Source organism: Rhamphochromis longiceps, linkage group LG4, assembly GCF_057381845.1.
Source record: "Rhamphochromis longiceps isolate RC_006_pf linkage group LG4, R_longiceps_female_GT1.1, whole genome shotgun sequence".
NCBI lineage: Eukaryota > Metazoa > Chordata > Actinopteri > Cichliformes > Cichlidae > Rhamphochromis > Rhamphochromis longiceps.
The window spans coordinates 37821978-37843840 of record NC_140560.1 but is presented as its reverse complement, the minus strand read 5'-3'; the positions used below and the strand labels follow the sequence as shown (position 1 = coordinate 37843840).

The 21863-nt window shown below is 44.5% G+C and overlaps 2 protein-coding genes across 2 annotated transcripts; both read left to right on the top strand.

Moving 5' to 3' along the window:
- Window positions 1-8702: 8702 nt before the first annotated feature.
- Window positions 8703-12894, top strand: LOC146672331 (keratin, type I cytoskeletal 13-like). Its single transcript, XM_085404907.1, has 8 exons — window positions 8703-9168; window positions 10318-10400; window positions 11343-11499; window positions 11648-11809; window positions 11889-12014; window positions 12317-12391; window positions 12476-12624; window positions 12709-12894. Exons 1-8 carry the CDS (start codon window positions 8755-8757, stop codon window positions 12827-12829), a joined length of 1287 nt encoding a protein of 428 aa, XP_085261033.1. The 5' UTR covers window positions 8703-8754; the 3' UTR covers window positions 12830-12894.
- A 149-nt stretch (window positions 12895-13043) lies between these two features.
- Window positions 13044-21390, top strand: LOC146672330 (uncharacterized). The gene is made up of 6 exons (XM_085404911.1): window positions 13044-17832; window positions 17929-18022; window positions 18113-18224; window positions 18317-18470; window positions 18588-18715; window positions 18829-21390. Exons 4-6 carry the CDS (start codon window positions 18452-18454, stop codon window positions 19030-19032), a joined length of 351 nt encoding a protein of 116 aa, XP_085261037.1. The 5' UTR covers window positions 13044-17832; window positions 17929-18022; window positions 18113-18224; window positions 18317-18451; the 3' UTR covers window positions 19033-21390.
- The last annotated feature ends 473 nt before the right edge of the window (window positions 21391-21863 follow it).

The window sequence follows — 21863 nt, the reverse complement described above, 5'->3', positions numbered from 1 at the left end:
GTTGTTGTTGTTGTTGTTGTTGTGCTAAGCTAACAGGCAGAATGCTACAAGCATAGCTCTAAAGAATGTAGCATCATGTTCAGTGTAGTCCGTGTTGCAGGGAGAATGGACTGCCATACACGTTATGTGTCTGTGAGCGAGGAGGGAGAAAAAGGGGAGTGGAAAGGTACGAGTTGTCGTCGAGGAAAAACGGGAGCTGGAAGCATGTAAATATAATAATAACCACTGCAGCCAAGAAGAGAGCCTGACGAGCCCAGTTGTAAGTAAGCTGTTAAGACTCGACTGTACGCTGTGTTCGTGTTTTCCTCCGAAAACAATAAGTTCCGTTGGAGCCTTTCAACGCCTCTCTCTGTCTCTGCTAGCAAAGTTGACCCACACAACAAAGTAAAGCTATTTTTCGGCTACGAGCCGACAGGGACCCCGCCGTATTAGTCAGAGGTCCCTTTACTACAGTTCGGAGTCGCGGACCTTCAGTAATAGTAATAAATCACACAGCAATAGTACATTCACGTTGTTGTAAAAAGCATGATAATATATTAAGTAATCCAAAGTATTCAGAATACGTTACTGTCATTGAGTAACGTAACGGAATACGTTACAGAATACATTTTGGGGCATGTATTCTGTAATGGAATACATTTTAAAAGTAACCTTCCCAACACTGTGCTCAACAAATCAGAGCATAATCTCGTCCCAGGATTGCTTACACCCCTACTCATCGTCTTCACCTCCTCATCACCTCCATTCGTTCATGCTGCAGACATCAGTCAGGAAGTTCATAACCTGTATCTGAGTTTAGAGAGGCATTTAGTCCCAGCTCAGCAAACAAACAGTTCTGTGAACTTTGGACAAACAGAGGCGGGAGTTCGCCGGACATGTGGCGCCTCCACCCAGACAGCCGGAGAAACAACAAGAGGAAGATGATTGTTTTCAGACGTGTCTTGATGCTCAATCATCCATCAAGACACGAACTGCTCAGTAAATTCAATCTTAAATATGAAGTTCTAACTCGAGTTGGATGTTTTAATATTTTAACAATATTTTTATTCAGATGGTTCAGTTCATGGTGAACCATCACTGGAGGCTGAGGAATGAACAAATCGCCTTCACCTCCACAGGCCCCACACGGATACTTTACTCTTTTAAACACCATGAAACAGTTTCACCCTGTTAACAGCAAAGACCTGGAGGACATCTTAGGTCAACTGAACTCCTCCTCCTGCTGTTTAGATGTCCTGCCAACAAGTTTTTTCAAAAAGGTCTCAAAGACTTTAGAGTCAGACCTGTTACAGATCGTCAACTTTTCCTTAATGTCAGGTGTGTTTCCAGAATCACTAAAAACTGCTGTAATCAAACCTATACTGAAAAAGGACAATCTTGACAAGACACAAATGAACAACTACAGGCCGATCTCAAACCTCCCATTTTTAAGTAAGATCATTGAAAAAGCAGTTTCTCAACAGCTCAGTTACTTCTTAAAACAGAATAATTGCTACGATGCCTTCCAGTCAGGTTTTAGACAGAACCACAGCACTGAAACCGCTCTGACCAAAGTGTTTAATGACATATGTCTGAATACAGACAGTGGAAAAATGTCAGTCCTAGTTTTACTGGATCTCAGTGCAGCATTTGATACAGTTGACCACAACATATTACTCAAACGACTGGAGAACTGGACAGGTCTTTCAGGAACTGTACTAAACTGGTTCAAAACATACTTAGAAAACAGGAAATACTTTGTATCAATAGGTAACTTCACATCTGAGCAGACAAGTATCACATGTGGAGTTCCCCAAGGTTCCATCTTGGGACCCCTTCTGTTTAACATCTACATGCTCCCACTGGCACAGATTATAAACAACAACAAAATAAACTACCACAGCTATGCAGATGACACACAAATATATATCACAATGTCACCAGGAGACCGAGGCCCTGTACAGGCTCTTGGTAAATGCATTGAGGAAATCAATGACTGGTTGTGCCACAATTTTCTCCAGCTAAACAAAAACAAAACTGAGGTAATAGTCTTTGGCGCCAAAGAAAAACGATTACAGGTCACCAGAGAACTTCAATCTATACATCTAAAAACCACAAACCAGGCGAGAAATTTGGGTGTAGTGATGGATGCAGACCTAAACTTAGAAAAACACATTAAGACAATAACAAAGTCAGCTTACTATCACCTCAAGAATATATCAAGGATAAAAGATCTGATGTCTCAACAGGACCTGGAAAAACTAGTCCATGCATTCATCTTTAGTAGGCTTGATTACTGTAACAGCATCTTTACAGGTCTACCTAAAAAATCAGTCAGACAACTACAGCTCATTCAGAACTCTGCTGCTCGAGTCCTCAGTAAGACCAAAAAAGTGGACCACATCAGTCCAGCTCTGAGGTCTTTACACTGGCTGCCTGTCCGTCAGAGGATAGACTTTAAAGTTCTGATGCTGGTCTATAAAGCTCTGAATGGTTTAGGACCAAAATACATCAGTGACCTCCTGACCCAGTATGAACCATCCAGATCCCTCAGGTCATCTGGATCCGGTCTTTTATCAGTTCCCAGAGTCAGAACCAGACACGGAGAAGCTGCATTCAGCTTTTATGCTCCTTATATCTGGAACAAACTCCCAGAAAGCCTCAGATCAGCTGAAACACTCAGTTTATTTAAATCCAGGTTGAAGACTCACCTGTTCTCAGCTGCATTTGAATAAAGCACCAAATCCACACTTTAAGCTTAAATTTCAAAACTTACATTTAACTACTGATTTTATCTACTGTTCTGATTTTATCTGTTTTGATTTTATATACTGTTGTTTGTTTGTTAATTAGTTAGTTTGTTTGTTTGCTTGTTTTAATCAATTATAAATCATGCTTTTTATTTGTTTTTGTTGCTAATGTCTCTGTAAAGCACTTTGAATCACCTTGTTGTTGAATTGTGCTATACAAATAAACTTGCCTTGCCTATGTTGGATGTTTTTGAGTTTTTGTAGTGGGTGACTGATGGTTCATGTGTTCCTGGTGATTGAGTAAACTCTTTTTACTAAGTGTGTTTCAGCTGGGTGGCTGTGCTGCCCTTCCATCGAAGTATGTGCATTTATTATGTATGATTGTAGGTCTACCTTACAATATAAAGCACCTTGAGGCAACTGTTGCTGTGATTTGTTGCTGTATAAATTAAATTCTTTGGTTATCTTGGGTGGGGTACACTGAGGAGTTTGGTAGCTCGCTCCCGAGTTTGGGTTTAGTTTCCTCGAGCCCCGTGCGCCTCTGATAAAGTGAGGTTACTGTTGTTGGTGTTGTGTATCAGATTATTGGGAGTTGCTCAAAGTAAACCAGTGGCTCTGACCTCTGCAGGGAACTGGGAGCAGGTTGAGATCCTTCATTAGTTATGGTTCTGAAGCAGGTGGGCCTTTGGTTGAGTTGGTGTAGAGGGTGTAGTTGTAGCCGTGCGCTGATGGTGTAGGACCACATGGTACACGACTGTCTGTGGGGTGGAGACAAAGATCACTGGGTGTTGCTACTTTTGGTTTTTGTAACTGTCTTGTTGTGCTTCTGTGTGCAGGTCACATGTGGCTTTGGTGTGTTCGCTGTAGCACATTGGGATCCTCGTGCAGAGGCGTCATGTGACAGCATTTAGCTTTGCTGTAAGACGTCTGCTGGTTATACGTATCTGCTTTGCTCAACGGCATTTACAGAGATGCCTTTTACTTTAACTGGTGATTTGGTCTGTTGGAGTTGTGTCGTTTGAGACTGGAAGAAAGCAGTTTCCACATCGTTCAGGTCTGGAATATCAAAGACCCGAGACTTCAGAGCGGCTCGTGCATTTGTTCAGGGCTCCTGGAGGAAGCCTGTTGAGGGGAACACTGCAACAGCTGTTATTTATATTCTCAGCAGTTGTTGTTGTTGTTGTTGAGAATTTTTATTGTAATTTTTGTATTATAGTGTCTCAACAGTACTTGTTTGTTTTAATTTCTTTACTGGTTTGCAAGCATTTTTATTTAAGATCCCCCCCCCCCCAAAAAAAAAAAGATAATATTCATTTTCTATTTAATTATGAACTTTGTCCTAATTATGTCCTGGGGTTTAACTATTTAAAATAAAATGGATCACAAAAAACACTCAAGGTCATGGAAATTCATTGAGATTTGCAATTCAATGACGCATCCACCTTATTTATTGAAAAGTATCTGCGATACTGGCCCGTATTTATTTGGTATCAGATCGATACCAAAAAAATGCAGCATCGCACACCACTAGTATCCAGTTGTTAAACTGTTTGCTCACATGGAAACGAAACACTCTCAGTACCACAGCTGCATGTTTGTGGAAACCTTCAGTGAGGCCATACTGTGGTTTAAGCTAAGAGCTCTGGCAGAACAGAATAATCCTTTAATTGTCCCACAAGGGGAAATTTGGTTGGAACAGCAGCAGAATAAAAGCACATTTACACACAGAACAGAAACACAAACCATTTCTACAGAAAAAATATTTACATCATGGACAATAGTTACAAAAACAGAGTACTGTACAGTTATTAAGATTAAAGTAAAGGTTTTTTCATATACTCTGAGAAAAATAATATGCAAGTTACAACAGTAGTAGTTGTTTCATTGATTAGTGCAAATTACAGCATTGATGTAAACATCTGTGTTTGTTGGGAGCAGTTCTGATTGTGCAGTCTGACAGCTGCAGGGAGGAAGGACCTGCAGAAACGCTCCTTCATGCATCGAGGATGCAGCAGTCTGTCACTGAAGCAGCTCTGCAATTCAGCAACATCTACATGCATGGGCTGGGAGACTCTGTCCATCAGAGATGCTATTTTGGCCAGAGTCCTTCTGTCTCCCACCACCTGCACTGGGTCCAGGGTGCATCCCAGAACAGAGCTGGGCTTCCTGATGAGTTTATCCAGCCTCTTCCTCTCAGCTGCCGATAAACTGCTGCTCCAACACACCACACTGTAAAAAATGACAGATGCCACCAGAGTCATAGAAGGTCTTTAAAAGCGCTCCCTGGACTCCAAATGACCTCAGCCGCCTCAGCAGGTAGCGTCTGCTCTGACCCTTCCTGTACAGAGCATCAGTGTTGTGGCTCCAGTCCAGTTTATTATTCAGGTGAACACCCAGGTACCTATAAGAGTCCACTATCTCAATGTCCACTCCCTGGATGTTCACCGCTGTCAGTGTGGTGGGTCTGCGTCTCCGGAAGTCCACCACCAGCTCCTTGGTTTTCCTGGCGTTGATCAGCAGGTGGTTCTGCTGACATCAGTCCACAAAGTCCAGAGTCCACTGTCTGTACTCTGAGTCGTCCTCACCTGTGATGAGGCGACTATGGCAGAGTCGTCAGAAAACTTCTGTAGGTGGCAGCGTGGGGAGTTGATGGAGAAGTCTGCAGTGTAGAGGGTGAAGAGGAACGGTGCCAGCACAGTTCCCTGTGGGGCCCCCGTACTGCAGACCAGCGTGTCAGACACAGCCCTGTGACCTCACATACTGTGGGCATCCTGTGAGGTAGTCCAGTATCCACTGGGACATGTGGTGGTCCACTCCTGATAGCTTCCAGCTTGTCCCTCAGAAGTCGTGGCTGGATGGTGTTGAAAGCACTGGAGAAATCAAAGAACATGATCCTCACAGTGCTTCCAGGCTTCTCCAGGTGAGTCAGAGCTCGGTGCAGGAGGTAGATGATGGCGTCCTCCACCCCGATGCCAGGCTGGTAAGCAAACTGCAGCCGATCCAATGAAGACCTCACCAGGGGGCGCAGATGGTTTAGAACCAACCTCTCGAGGGTCTTCATCAGATGTGCTGTCAGGGCTACCAGCCTGTAGCTGCTGAGGTCCTTGGGATGGGAGGTCTTTGGTACCGGTACCACACAGGAGGTCTTCTACAGCTGTGGTACTTTCCCCGGTGGGATGGTATGTGCGTTCCTTCTCAGGAAACACTGTCACCTGGTTACTAAAAGTGTAACGCCCTGCACACCTGTCGCTCCTGACAAATCGCTGTTTTTTTTCCAGGTAAGCTTAGCTGGAAATGAGTTCTTCAGTTAAATACAAACACAGCAGCTGTTCGGGTCTGATGGAGGATTCCAGCTGTGCAGCAGTCCTGGCTCTGCTTCACCCTGTTGTTGCATTCACGGACACTCAACAGCGCTGTTTCTCCATCGTGGCGACGTGTGGCTTCTCTGCCTGATGGCGCTGTAACCTGCACGTGTGGGCGGCTCACTGAGCTGCTCGTAGATGCCGGTTTCTGGAAGCGGAGTTTGAAGGTCACGGTTATCGGCCTCGTCCCTGCGCACAGAGGTTCTGCTGATGATGTCGTGTTGTGTAGCTGATGAGATGTTCACAGTGAGGAACATGATTCAGTTTGTTATTGACGCTCTGCCTCTCTGATACACTCTTTTGATACCCGATCATGTGACCTGTCAGCAGGTCACATGATCGGGCGTTAAACAGCAGAAACAGTTTCCTCCAGCTGTTTCTTTAGCACTGCTGACCGTTCCAGACTTTTTGCTTCCATCTCAACCTTTTAGAGACATTTTGATGTAATCAAACTGAAAAGTTCTTAAAATGTTTCTTAGTTTAAACGTTTGACATGTTTGCTGTTCTTTTGTTAATAAAACACGTCTTCTGTTGTGTCGTGTGTTTGTTAAGAAACATAAATTAAGAACATTTTGATAATTGTTGCCATGTCGAGTTTTGGAACCTCAGCTCAGAGCGATCAGCAGAGACCGGCTCGGCTTCTCCTGCGGGGCGGGTCAGAGACGTCTCGGTGAGTGACGGCTGTCATCGTGTCATACAGTGAAAGTCAAGCATCACGCTGGGAGAAAGCCAGGAAGGGTCAGAGGTCAGCTCAGGGTGTAGAAGCAGGTTAGGCGACATTCACTGATGGCAGCGAACCGAGAGGGCAGTTTCACTGTGATTTTAATCCCCTCCCCTCGCTGTGTGAAACGGGCAGGTTTACAGTCCTGAGGAGGGCGTGATCGGCTCCGAGCCCTGGGCGTGGGGTTTCACAAAGGAATGGGGAGGGGTGGTCATAAACACAGCGACAGTCAGAGTAATGAGCACGTTCAAAGGGCAGGAGATTAAAGTGTTCCAGCTCAGGATGTTTCCAAAGAAAAGTGATGACATTCAGCTGGCAAACACAGGCGATTGTTTGAGAGCAGAGAAAGTCTCCTCTGAGGAAGAGAGACGCTTTTTGTTCTTGTCCCGTTTGGTTCTTTAGCACACCTGGGTGCACACAGGTGTCACACAGGTGTCGAGGGTCACCCAGCACCCACGGAGCAGAAGCCAGAGTGAGCCAAGCTGCAGGCCCATACCTTCCTCCTCCCGCTCATGTAGTGTTGCTGCGTGTTGTTTGTGCAAGAGACAATCTTCTTATAACGGCCTGAAAACAGAGGGTTACATGAAGGATACTCACAGAGCAGCTTTAAATAAAGTAAAACATGTTGTTTTGGCTTTAATTAGAAATTATTGGTGCGTTTCTCTGAGTGAACGGCGTTCCTGAACGCCCACGTGTGTGTTTGCTCTCCTTTTACTCCCACGGCAGCGACCCTCGACCTGCTCGGACTCCACAGGTGTGTTCGCACCTGATAACCTCAGATCATTTCTCACAGAGCTCATCGACATGTCGGCCGTGTTTGGATTTCTCAATCCTCAACTGCCTCATGAAACAGTCAGCGATCAGCTCACTGCAAAACGTACCTGCGTTCATATCCCGAGTTCTCAGTACACAGCTCTCTGTGAGAGTACTCTGATTACTGCTGCTGAGGAAAGATAGAAAATAAAAAATATGATAACACATACAGAGGTGATGTCAGAGTCTGCAGGAGCGACTTGGAGAAGGTCCCGGGTGGATTTGGACTAACCTTTCCTAAATCCCTGCATAGATTTGATGTGACTGAATAAAGGATGTTAGGGTGTGTTCAGATTAAGAGCTTTAACCTTTAAAGGTTAAACGCGTGTTCGTTCTGACACCTTCAGAGGCTCGCATGATGAAAGTGGGACAATCTGTCCTGCAGGCAGCTCCTGAAGTATCCTGGAGAGGATACAGCTGGTTCAGTGTTTTGGTTCCTGAACACGAGGTTGGGCTCACAGGCGGAGCTGCTTTCAGGTCCAGAGACCCCGACCTCCAGCTCGAGGATCTGGAGATTCTTCGCTGCCTCTGTGACCTCAGCCCACCGAGCCATGTTTAGAGCAAACTGTCACATTTTACAGCTTTCATTAAAAACATCCGAGCTCTGAACAGTTCCCTGGTTATCTGATGAATATCTGATGATCTGCACTGATTGTAACTTTGTAGATTCATGTTTTTGTTTGTGTTAAGCTGCTTCACTGTCATCGCTCCTCTGCAGGGTGCCTCCTTGGTCTAGCTTTGGCCCGTGTGTGCAGCAGGGAGCCTGATCGCAGCCTGCTGTTGCTGTCGGGCTGTTCCTCGAGCTGTTACCACCCCCTCCACACCCGTCATTCCTCAGGAGTCGCTGATGTTTACTGAGGCTTTGGCTGAAGCGTCGTCTGCTCATTAATCTCCCTCCTTTCAGGATGCAAAGGTCGTGCCAAGCCTGCAGGTGAAGCAGGGTTGATAAAAGCATCAGTGTGTTACAGGTTACATTTTTCCGTGACCCCCCCCCCATGCCTCGCCCAGCCTCACCTTCTGTTTGAGTGACAGCTCTTAGGCTGCAGGAGTTATAAAAAGGAGGAGAGCTCTGCAGCTCCTCACTCTGCTCTCTGTCGTCTTCAGCTACAGCAGGAACGCAGCATCGACCATGGCCTCCTTCACCCGCTCATACTCCCACTCCGTCAGGTCCTCCATGGGCAGCAGCGGCTCCATGAGGGCCAGCAGCGTGTACGGTGGAGCTGGAGGCTCCGAAGTCCGCATCTCCTCCTCCTCTGTGGGTGGAGGGCTCAATAGCAGCCTCGGCGGAGGACTCGGCGGAGGCTACTTGTCCTCCGTCAGCTACAACGGTTCTGGCATGGACGACAGCCTGATCGGCAACGAGAAGTTCACCATGCAGAACCTGAACGACCGTCTGGCCTCCTACCTGGAGAAGGTGCGCAAGCTGGAGAAGGCCAACACCGAGCTGGAGCTGAAGATCAGGCAGTTTGTGGAGAACAAGGTCGGCCCCTCCACCCGGGACTACACCACCTTCTTCGTCACCATCAGTGACATCACTGCAAAGGTAAAGCTTCCTCACCCTCCCTCTGACAGCTGGTCCCACAGGTGCTCTCACCTGCGCTGCGTTTTTAACCCTCTGTTTATTTCATGTTTACGTTATTTTGAATGATGATGTCACTGCGAGCTTCGTCCTGTTCCTTTGAACGTCGTTCATCATGATCTGCAGGATCTGTTCCTCTGCAGAACTTTAGTTTTCTACACTCTCTCCAAGCTGTGACACAGAGCGCCCTCTACAGGCCATATCCAGGCTTTACTTCTCACTCATCTTCAGTTTGTTTCTCACAGAAACTCTTTGTTAATGTTTTTCCTCCGGACTCGCTGAGCGGTCCTTGGTCTTTAGATCTTTAACTTTCTGCTAACCTGTCCTTCAATGAAGTCATCATCCCCACAGTCACATCTTTTTAAATCTGAGGATTACGCTCGCAGGACGCTGCTTTTAGTTCATGAAGGGACAACAAAAGGCTTCATTCAGCAGCGCTGCACCTCACCCCGCATCCGAACAAAACCCAGAAAGAGCTGCAGACAAAGGTAGCAAATCTCCCGTTTAACTGGAGCGGTGCCTTCAGAAATCAGAGGACTGAAGGATGTCTGATCTAAAATTAGAAAAGAGAACATAAACCTACACGCTGTAGCTCAGTTAATACAAATTAAATGTAAAATAATGCATTTATACAACTGTCAAATCTAATCACGCAGGAAGTCTCCAACTGGGTGAACCAGCACACAGTCTGAGGAGGTTTTACTTTTCTGATCTGAACCTCAGTCATCTCTGACAATCTGGGTTTTCCTCACAAAGATGAATAAAGTCTGTTTTAATTAGAATAAATTTTTGGTTAATTAAAAGTTCTGAAATATCTGTAAAATGAAAAGTGAATAAAAATGGAAAATGGGAAAGTATCACTGCTCTGTCTGATTGGTTAGAACTGGCAGGGGGCGTGGCAGTAATCAGTAATCCTGTGGCCCCGCCCCCTGCTGACTTTCACTGGCAGCCAAGTATTTATCTTGATTAAGAAACATGACCTTGTGTTTCCTGTAGTACAAACACTCTTCAAACTAAAAGACCTGCACTGCATCGGTAATTACAAAATAAAAGCACCTTAATGTGGATCAATAAAGTTTCATCTTCATCCATTACGATGTTTTTTGTCTCCAGATTCAGGAAGCCACCAAGAAAAACGGAGCCATTCACCTGAGCATCGACAATGCCCGGCTGGCTGCTGACGACTTCAGGACAAAGTGAGTCTGCAGGAACCCGCAGAGCGGGTTGCAGTTCCTCTGACGCCCAGCAGAGGCTGCTGCAGCCATCAGTCCACATGTCTGAGATCACGTGCTACTTAATGTTAGCACATAACTTCGCATTATGTTATTCCTCCCCACTGTCGCCACGTGGTGCTAATATGAGATGTTTTGGGTTCTCGAGACAAAATGAGGCTTCAGGTGGAGACATCGACGGAGCATCGGTGACGTTCTGATAGAGTTGCCAACTGGGAAATTCCGTATAATCAGCAAATCTGGTTCAATCTGGGGGCGATTGTGGCTCAAGAGTTGGGAGTTCGCCTTGTAATCGGAAGGTTGCCGGTTCGAGCCCCGGCTCGGACAGTCTCGGTCGTTGTGTCCTTGGGCGAGACACTTCACCCGTTGCCTACTGGTGGTGGTCAGAGGGCCCGGTGGCGCCAGTGTCCGGCAGCCTCGCCTCTGTCAGTGCGCCCCAGGGTGGCTGTGGCTACAATGTAGCTGCCATCACCAGTGTGTGAATGTGTGTGTGAATGGGTGGATGACTGGATATGTAAAGCGCTTTGGGGTCCTTAGGGACTAGTAAAGCGCTATATAAATACAGGCCATTTACCATTTACCATTCTATCTGCGATGTCACACACAGTGCATATTTACACTCTGTTGTGTCCCTTATTTGATGGTTAAAAAATTGGCAGCCCTAGCTTCAGATGATGCTTGGAGTCTCCATCAGCAGCAGTAGATCAGAGCGGCGTGTCATGGTGAACATTTGAAATAAAGCATGCACAGGAGCAGGATCTCCTCTGATATGAGTGTCATTGTTAATACTCCTGTTACTGCAGGGGAAAAGGTCCAATGATATTAGGAAGTTTGAACAGCAGGTGGCGCCACAGCAGCTCAGATTGAATCACTGAGCCTCACCTGTGATCCATCCTCCTCATGCAGGTATGAGAATGAGCTGGCCATGCGTCAGTCGGCGGAGGCTGACATCAGCGGGCTCAAGAAAGTCCTGGATGACCTGACGCTGGCTAAGAGCGACCTGGAGATGCAGATCGAGGGCCTGAAGGAGGAGCTAATCTTCCTGAAGAAGAACCACGAGGAGGTGAGTGTGAGAGTCAAATCAGTGTTGTTGCCTGTGGAGTGTGGAGTCAGCTGCTTAAACACAGATTTTGTTCTTTTACTGTAAGAAAACTTGTTTTTAGCTGAACATGAGTGTGTGTGTGTGTGTGTGTGTGTGTGTGTGTGTGTAGGAGCTGCTCGCCATGCGGAATCAGATGAGCGGTCAGGTGCATGTGGAGGTGGACGCCGGTCCACAGCAGGACCTCACAAAGGTCATGGCTGAGATCAGAGAGCACTACGAGGCCGTCACCGCCAAAAACCAGAGAGAGCTCGAGTCCTGGTTCCAGACCAAGGTACCTACCACCATGACATCACTTCCTGTGACCGCAGACGTCTCCTGTGTATTAACCTGTGTGCGTGTTTCCTGCGCAGACTGAGACTCTGAACAAAGAGGTCATCACTCAAACCACCTCGCTGCAGACGTCCAGGTCAGAGGTCACGGAGGTGAAGCGCACGCTGCAGTCTCTGGAGATCGAGCTGCAGTCCATGTTGGGCATGGTGAGTGTCACATGACCTCCATTCTGCAGCTGGAGGAGCTTCAGGTTGTTCACTGTAAAAGAGAGAGGGGCGAGCTGTGAACAGAGGCGGGCGATAAACGTCCGATGAACTTCAGGCTGTTTCTAATCTTCTGTCTGAACACTGACGGGTCACATGAGCCGAGGTTTGAAAGCAGAGAGGAAGATCAATAAAAACTAGGTTTTAGGATAGGAACGGCTGAGATGAGTCAAATCTGAATAAGGGTCTGACTGCAGGTGTAGCTTTTGATCAGCTGACCTCACAAACGCTGCGTTCCTCTGCAGAAAGCGTCGCTGGAGGCCTCTCTGGCTGAGACGCAGAACCGCTACTCCATGCAGCTCTCCAGGTACCAGATGCAGGTGAGCCGCTGTTCATCCTGAGCTTGCGGGTTGTACCTGAGCACGCTGCTCTTCGGTCTCACCTGTGACTCTGTTGTCCTGCAGGTGATGTCGCTGGAGGAGCAGCTGACGCAGCTGAGGTCCGACCTGGAGCGGCAGGGGCAGGAGTACCGCATGCTGCTGGACATCAAGACCCGGCTGGAGATGGAGATCGCTGAGTACAGGAGGCTGCTGGACGGAGAAGCCACCAGCAGGTGAGACTCGCGCTTCGATGAGTGAAGCTGAAGCTAATGGGCGATGCAGACGCTAACCTGTGCGCTGTTCTGATTGGTCTGCAGTGTCACCACCAAGTCCTCGAGCACCACGACCAAGCGGGTGGTGATGGTGGTCGAGGAGGTTGTTGACGGGAAGGTGGTGTCCTCTTCTTCCTCCACGTCCTCCTCTGTCCTAACCAGCTGAGCCGCTGCAGCCAATCAGCGTCTCCTCTCAGAGTGCTGACAATAAACCGAGAGTCGACATAAAAACTCAGAGTGTGTCTTTATTTCAGCGCCAGCACAGCAGACCTCCACCTCTTTAAGCTCAGAGAAGAAGAGCGCTCAGGTTTCCTCCAATCAGGGAGTCAGAAGCATCAGAGTAACCTGCAGCGTACCTGCAGTGCATTCTGGGTAAAGTGTGGGACAACTGAATATGTTTTTCCTTCTGGGTCAAATACATTTTTTAATAAGGTCATTTTTTTATATGTAAAACATTCAGGGTACAAAGTGGCTGAAAAACCTGAACGGCCCGCACAGTCATGTTGGCGTCACTGTTCTCGCCCTTCATTCGAACTTTATTTAAACCCCTCGGAGGGTTTTGGCAGCAGCTGCAGCGACTCTGCAGGCTGCTTCATGCCCCGCACCGCTGCAGCCTCGGTTTCCTCCCATCATGCCTCAGGGCGTCATTGCTCAGGTTGAGTTTAGTGGCTCTTATATAAATCAGAGCGTCAGGCAGCAAAAATATGATTGCATAAAAAATGCACAAATCAAACATCATTAGTTTGACCTGTTTTTATGCTTTTTTAATAAGTTTTTGTATTTGTTAGCGAAGTCCCAGCACAGCTGTACCTGCCACCGTCACGAGGATTAATAAAGACCAACGCTGGCTCGATGTCCACACTTTGTTAAGCAAAGTGCTTTATGGCTGTAGCTCAGGCGGTAGTGCAGGCCATCTACTGATCGGAAGGTTGGTGGTTCAATTCCTGGCTTCCATTAGACTGCATGCCAAATGTCCTTAGGCAAGATGCTAACCCCAAATTACTCTCCATACTCTGATGCATCCATCGGAGTATGAGTGTGTGTTAGTTAGAAAGCACTCAGAAAATGTGCTGGAGTGAATGGCTGAATGCACAAGTTCTGCAAAGTGCTTTGAGTGCTCAGAAGAGTAGAAAAGCGCTACATCAGTGCATTTACCATAGGAAGTCATCATTTTTAAACATTTAATCAGACACTCGATTTAAAAGCCGTGAGAGGTGAACGATGAGCAGGTTTGCACTGTGTCGTCATGTTTTTGTGTTTCAACACAAGTTTTTCATAAATAAGTAAAAGTAGAAACACAAAATCTCCTGAACACAGTCGTCACGTTGTGACTCGTTTACAGTACTTATGAGGACCCGGCCTGTCCTGATAACCAGGACTTAAAACCCCAAAACAACTTCAACCTAACACTAGTTCTAAACATGAGCCTGAATCCAAATATTCGCCCTCACACGGCTCTGGAAAAACGACGGGTCTTTATTTTGGAGAAGTTCATTTCCCGGTTCTTCCCCTCCACTGTCCCGTTGTGTGTGTCACTATTTAGAAGACGCTACACAAACAAAGGTGTTCTCACCCAATTTCCATGAAACTCGCACTTTATCAAAACGTGTCCTGACAACAACAGCGTGAGGAATCAGGAACCACCTCAGTGTCCAGGAAGTCTTATCCTGAAAATATGATAGAAATAGAAAAGTACCTTCAGCGACGACCTCTACATTTAACAAATGTTGTAACTTTATGTGATCATCACAAAGTGTCCAACACATCGAGACTTTCTTAAAGTCTTTCCCAACCGTGTTCCTCCTTTGGCTGGTTTCTCCCACATAAAAGCTCGACTTTAACATAAATACGGTGACTTGAACACTGGTTTCAGTCACCCTCTGGCTCTGTGTGTGATTTTACTGCTTTCGCCGTTCTCACTGCATTTTAAAATGTTCCTCAAAGTCTTGGCTGTGAACTCGGTTCCCATAAAGGAGGATGTGAAAGAGCCCAACACAGAGTGACGCTGAGGTTTAATGGGCAGGTTCAAACATCTATCCAAGTCAACACACGTCAATAAAACTGCTCTAAAAATAGCGATAAACCGAGCGCCTGCTGTAGCTGCTGCTTGGCACTGAACACGTTTGCATCTCTAATCTGATGCTTGTGAACTCATAATGACAGTTTATGGGAGTCGGCCTGCAGCAGTGTGCTGACCTGTGCAGCACTAACACGACTTCAACACAGCGTGACAGTTACAGTGTCATTACCACTCCCACGCCGCAGGCCTGAATTTAAATGACTGCGAGCTCAATATAAACCTGCCTCCTGCCTCGGTGCAGCCGAGCGTGTTGCTAATTAGATCCAAATTAGCTGTGAGATGTTTCACAACTGTTCTTTCCTGTTGACTCGGTGAAAACTTGGCATCATATTCAAATCTCATCAGGACAAAAACATCTTTAATGACGTTTCTATTTCCAAATCAACACTTTCATTGTTTTGCAAACATTTAAAGTAGAGGGAGCATTTTTGATTGGTTGGCCATTTTTATTTTATGAAAGAAGTCAAACTCTTCAACGATGCCAACGTCAGGTTTTTGTTTTAAAGAAACTGTTGGACTAAATTTGATCTTTGTCACGTTTTCAGTGGGAGAAACGTTTCATCATCACCAGGTGACGTCTTCAGTCTCAGCTGACTGCAGGTTTCAATCTTATAAACAGGACATTTGCATAATGACTGGAACCAGCCCAGTGAGGAACAATGGGCTGGGAGGTCAGCTCCTTAATCTTAATTATGCAAATTCTCATGATCATTGATCAACAACCACTGATCAATGTCCATGAGTCCCATTCACAGAGAGTTGGGGAATGGCTGCAATCACAGCATGTAAGATGGTGAGAGATGATTGAGCATGCATCAGGAGGTTTTAGTTTTGGCTCATGTGATTAGGTAGAGGATCAATAGAGGGTCCACGGCCCTCTTGGGGACACTCCCATAGGGCTTAAACTTTCCAGGGAAAGTTGAGTTTCATGTTCTCTACACCTGTTCCTCTCACTGTGGTTAATCTCATTGTTGGAGCTGATTATACAGAATCACCGGAGAATAACCTGAAGGCAGCAACGATAAACACCGATAGGTGGGAGAGCTAGGGTTGCCTGCTACCACAAACTGCCCTTGAGCAAGGAACTGAACTGAGGCCAAACGGTGGTTTTGCCACTCTAAAGGTCGTCTACCTTTTTAATGCACACGTCGAGCCTGCAGCTGAACATGATCTTGAAGTGGCAGCTGGTCATCTGGTAATATGTTAAAACCTTAAAATGAGGCGAGCCAGTTAAGCTACATGAGACATTTCAAATTAAAATCACCTGAACTGATGGGAGTCGACTTGGACACTGATGCTCTTGTTCTGAAACAGCATCGTGTTGTCACCGAGCTGTGGACATGACCCGGGACCCGTCTCTGACCTGAACTCATTGTTGGAGCTGTTGGTTTGGTTCATCCTGAGACTGGTCTGTCTGTACATCTTTGTACTGTGTTTTACCAGGAAAGGTTGTGAGTCTGTTGGCTTCGTTCCCCCAGCAGACTGAACATGCTGCCGTGTTCAAAGAAGTGTGACAATTTCTTTTAAATTAAATTCAAATTAAACCTGAGTCGACATTTTGAAGTGGAAGATTACAAAACGAGACCTGGAGATTTGACTTTCAGCAGTAATAGTTCATAAATGGGCTCACACATGCCTGCAGGTTTGCATATACAGAAATATGAGCCTGTAAATCAGCCGTGGTGTTTTCAGCTGCAGGGCTCGGGCTGGTACATGTGGTAGCAGATCTTCAACTGCCAGCCACATCCACTTCTTGTCATTCCAAAGATCAGACCTCATTTTGCTGTCGGCCACTTTGAGCGAGTAATGGTTGCAGTCGAAGCGTTCCCCAGACTGACGCCTGAACACGAGCACCGTACATGGATCACACAGTGCAGCGATTCAGAGAGAAACATTATAAAAGAAAAAATAAAATCAAATATAAACAGACAACAAAGCGATGCGGTTACAGTGCCGTACCAAGCTCTGACGGGAAAGTGACTCGCTGTGTTGTCCAGCCACTTGATAAAATTCTTGGGTTTTGATCTTGGAGGTTTATTTGAAATGTGCTGGTTGTGTCTTTGTGGAGATTCAACCTGTTGACAAAGCTACAGAGTTTCTGGTCGACCTTTGTGTGGGCACTCGATTCAGGACACGGTGGTTCTGTTTTGGTGACTTATTGTGTTTGATTTGGGAATATTGGAGCTTAACGGTCCTTTGGACACGACTGGCCAATCACGACTCAGTTATTTTGTTATGTACACAGTAAAAAATGGAGTGTCAATATTTCAGAGTAAACCTATTTTAACCTAGATAGAGTATTTACAACTTTATGAGGAGTAAACCAGCTCTAACATCAGAGTTAAAAGTCAGTGTAAAGTTTGTTAGTCACGCAGTGAAGACTTCACACAGTGTTGATTATTACCAGTCCGCAGGCGTGTGCGGCCTCAGAGCTCTAATGCGCAGGGAATTTTCTCCGAAGAACTGCCACAGTTAACGTTCCCATACTGGTCACATTGTTTAAAAGGTATTTTTAAACTAAGTAGCTCTTTATAGTTTCACTGATGTCGAGCGAGGACATGTTAGCAGCATTTACCCATAGGTTTAATGGCATTCCAGTAGCTACATGCTAGCAGTTGCTAAAAGTTAAGATGTTCGTTATCTTCTCACTGCGTTAATATGAACCTAAAACATTTTAACTATGTATTTCTGCTGTCTAAATAATACCATTGTCACATGTCAAATCGCACAGTTTGAACAACTAAATTACCGTTTATCAGTAAGCTAATAATCGCTAATTAGCTTACATAAGCGAACATACTTTCAGAAAAAGTGGGTAACATTACCATAAAGTTAACTTTACTGGTTTATATTATTTTAAGCAAATGCCAAAGGCATACACTACTTTAGAGTTTTGCTCATTATTTAGTAAGAAATATGTATTTTGTGTAAATTAACTGATAGCAATGTTAATGACATGTTAAGTAATATTAAGTAATGTTCCTATTTTATAGAAAGGTTTAAGAGTATGGAAAAACCAAATCTCTGAGAGATGCAACCAGAAGACGGATGAGAAACATACTTGAGGCTGAGATGACAGAATGACATGGGTAAGAATCAAAAATGTAAGATATAAAGAAACATTTTAAACATTGTATTATTTTTAATTGTGATATTTAATGCCAATTATTGAATTTCTACATTAGGACATCTCCCCCTAAAAACGTAAGAGTGATGTATGCGCAGGGCATTGTTGCTCTGTCTCCATATCTGGAAGACCCATATTCACAACATGGATATGTAAGTAAAGGGAACTTTTCAACATGAAATACATAATTGCCCTCAGAAATGTTGATAACATAGTCCTTCTTCGTTTATTTAATTACATAGAAACATTACTACGATCCAGAGAGCAGTTCAGGATACATTGCATGGCGGTTGAAGACCATTCAACGAAAAGCTGTGGAGGAAAGAAGCGTCTCAGTTTGCAAATCTCCCAAAAGTAAGTTCACTTATCATTTAAATGATACCGATGTAATTTGTAGGCAGGATTCAATCATACACCTCTCTATGTTCTGTATTTTTGCATTACAGATAGAACAAGATTTCCGACTCCTGTTTTGTGAGGTCACTGGGAGCAAATTCTTGGAGAGGTGGCTCACCAATCTCAAAGCAAAGGTTGTAAAGGAAAGTCATGGACTTGTCCCGACCTCAGAGCTCTTGGAGTTAATGTGCAATGCTGAGTCAGGTACTGAAGTTGAGAATGCTATGATTGTGACTGTTTTTATTTGCCATTGTTGGTTATATAGGTAATTCTGTCAATTCAATGTATTTTTGGAGTAATTCTTTGTTTATTCGTCTGTAGGCTGGGACAGTGACTTGTCTACTATCTTGCTGCTGCTACATCTGCTACCACCATCTGCACAAGGGCGAAAGAGACCAGGAAAGATGTCTGCATCTCAAGCTGTCAATAACCTCATCAAATTCCCAAAGGTATGTTGTTTAAAATATACTTTCCATCACCTCTATTTTCATGGACAGTGAGTTGAGCTAATCTACTGTCAGAGGATAGTCACTTAATACTGTTGTTTAATGTGTTGTTGTAGGCTGGAACCAGTGTACAGCAGCATCTAGACAACATCACCCAAAGCAGTCAGCCCTACCATCTTACTCAGGGATCCACAAGAAGCAAACAAGACAACAGCGGGTCTGCTGGGGTTTCTGCAAACCCTGAATTATACTCAGTGGAGCCTGAAACACATTACTGTGACACGTCAGAAAACGAAGCACAGGTTAGCGTTCTGACCTGAGGACGGATTTACAGTGGTCACCTCTGGGTTGGTCTTTGCATGTGTTGTGAGAGCTCTTTGTCTCGATGTGCTTCATTTCGAGGTTTTAATTTCGTCTCGCTCATCATGATTTGGACTTGCTGTAAAAATTCGGGATGTTTCAGATGTTGATTAATCTGAAAGTCAATCGCAGACTTGTTGACAATAAACTGGAAAAGAGTCCTGATAGTTTTGTTTGGGGTTTTTTAACATTTATTTATTGGTTTTAACCGGTTTTACATGATACACCGTGAACATACAACAAAAACAACATAGTAACAGAAACAAAAACAAAGCAAACCATAACAGAAGGGAAGGGCAGATATAGGACTGTTCGATATAACGATATATATCTGATGACGATATAAAAACGTCTGTCGTTGCATTTCACGCTATCGTTTGTTTCGTGGTGTCGCAAAATAAACTGTTTACGGGAATTTTTTTTCATGGTTCTGATGTCACTGTAGTGGCTGTATTAATAAACTTCTCTTCCTCTTATATTTAATATAACCACACTACAGACGGACAAGCGCCTGTTTTTATGCGTTGTCGTTAGCAACAACGACGGTAACAGCATCGCGTGTCCGCTTGTTTATGTTCCACATAAACTTTTCACAATAAAGCTCAAGATCCGGTTGAGACTTTTCAAAATAAACTGAATCACGTGAAAGAGCAGATTATTTACGGATGAGAAGTAAAAAAAAAAAAAAAGACGCCAGGTGCTAAAAAACAAACAAACCTTAGACTCAAACGTTAGAACAGGCTTTTCCCCGCAGCACGCCGTGTAATAAATACTCACAAAGAAAACAGCGTTTCATGCATCGGTTAAAACACTCGACTCCAGCTACATGATGCGCAGCTGGAAACACTTCAAGCAAGTCGAGCTGCTCGAGATTCACAGAATTTACAGAAAATGTTACATTTTTGTGATTTATATGGTTATTAGACGATAGATGTCTTATATCGGGATATGAGATTCTGGTCATATCGCACAGCCCTAGACAGATATACAAATCAAGTTAGCACTTCAGGCCGTTAAGGCCACAGTGTGCACGTTGCAGTTCTCCAAAACATTGTAGAATTTTGATCATAAAGCCCCAAACTTGTACAGTTTATTTCTTAATGCATAAGTTATTTTCTCCATAGATAGTATAGATGTCAGTCTATTAAGCCGCTGAGATAGTCCACATATTTTTTGATTTTTCCAGCACATAGCAATACAGCGCTTGGCTTCCAAAAGTCCAGTCGTTAACAGAGCTCTATTGTTTGCAGCAGGTACAAAATTATTCGGGTATATATTTAAAATACATATTTTAGGATGAAGTGGAATCACATCGCTAATAATTTGACTCAACAGATTTATTACCTTTTCCCAAAAGATTTTCACACGTGGACGCTCCCATATACAGTGAAATAAAGTGCCTGTCCACTCCACACTTAATACAGGAGTCTGGGATGTTTCAGTTAAAATGATGCATTTTTGACGGAGTCTTGTTAACCATTTATATTGAAGTAGTTTAGATTGCACATTAATTGTCTGACTCTGGGCCAAGGAGCATGATTTATAGCACTCATCATCAGATATGTCCATTTGCAAATCTTTCCTCCAAGCCTCTAAAATAGACTGTGTTGATTCTTTGGAATTTTCCATAAATAATTTATACAATGCAGAAACTCGGTATTGTAGCGGCAGCCTTCGGTCCTTCTTTGCCGCTTCTGCAGAACGTAAAGTTTCTGACTCGTGCTCTTGTTCAGTCGCTTGGATGCCTTCCGGTAGCAAAAAAACGAGGCGAAGGAGAAAAGGGGCAAAACATTTATTTTCCAAACAAATCGAAAGGTACAAAACAAATGCCTCTGGTGGGCGCTCCGTTTATATTTCCTTTATGTTACAACCAAAAAATAACATTAAAACGGCGACGGTCAGAACGGCGACGGTCAGAAAACTGTTGCTCCACGTCCTGCTTGCTTACCTAACCTTTTTTACCCACACCCCTCCGCATGCGGGCCAAATACACACCCCTTTACGACATCTACCAACACTTTACAACAACAACAGACTAATAAAGCAGGATTAATTTATGGAGCACAGCATATTACATTATAACATAAAATGATCAAGATTATAATGGAAACTTAAAGATCATGACAAATACTTAAATATGGCATGATGTAACTGAGTGAAATTATTGGCCTGGACTTGGCTCCAACACTCGGCCTCTCCCATTTAGATGCTTTATAACTGTGTTCTCTAGAGAGGAGGAGGTGGGGATTTCTAAACTGTTACCTTGTGTGGTTAAGATAAAATTTCTTAATTGAAGAAATTTAAAAAAGGTTTGACAGGAATAGAAAAAGTACTTCTAAGTTGTTCAAAAGACATAAGAGTATTATTCCTAAATATATCAGACACTTTTCTTAAACCTCAATCGAACCAAAATCTAAAACCTGCATCCGTCCCACCAGGAAGAAAGCTGTTATTTCCAAATATCGGAGTAAACCGAGACAGTTGGATCATTTCTCCGAAGTAGTTATGTGTCTCAAACCAGATCATTATAGTGTTTTTTAAAAAGGGGTTCTTAGTTTGCTTATTTAGTGTCTTCCTGTCGGCTGAGTAAAGATATAAGTTCGGGGGACTTTTGATTTCTGTGGACTCCATAGAAACCCACACTGGAGTTTGCTCATTAACAAAATAAAACATTGCCGCTCTGATTTGAGCAGAAGTACCACTTTAAATTTGGAAGTTGTAAACCCCCTCTTTCATAAGGAAGGTTTAGTAATGAGATTCTGAGTCTTGGTCTTCTGTTGTTCCAAATAAA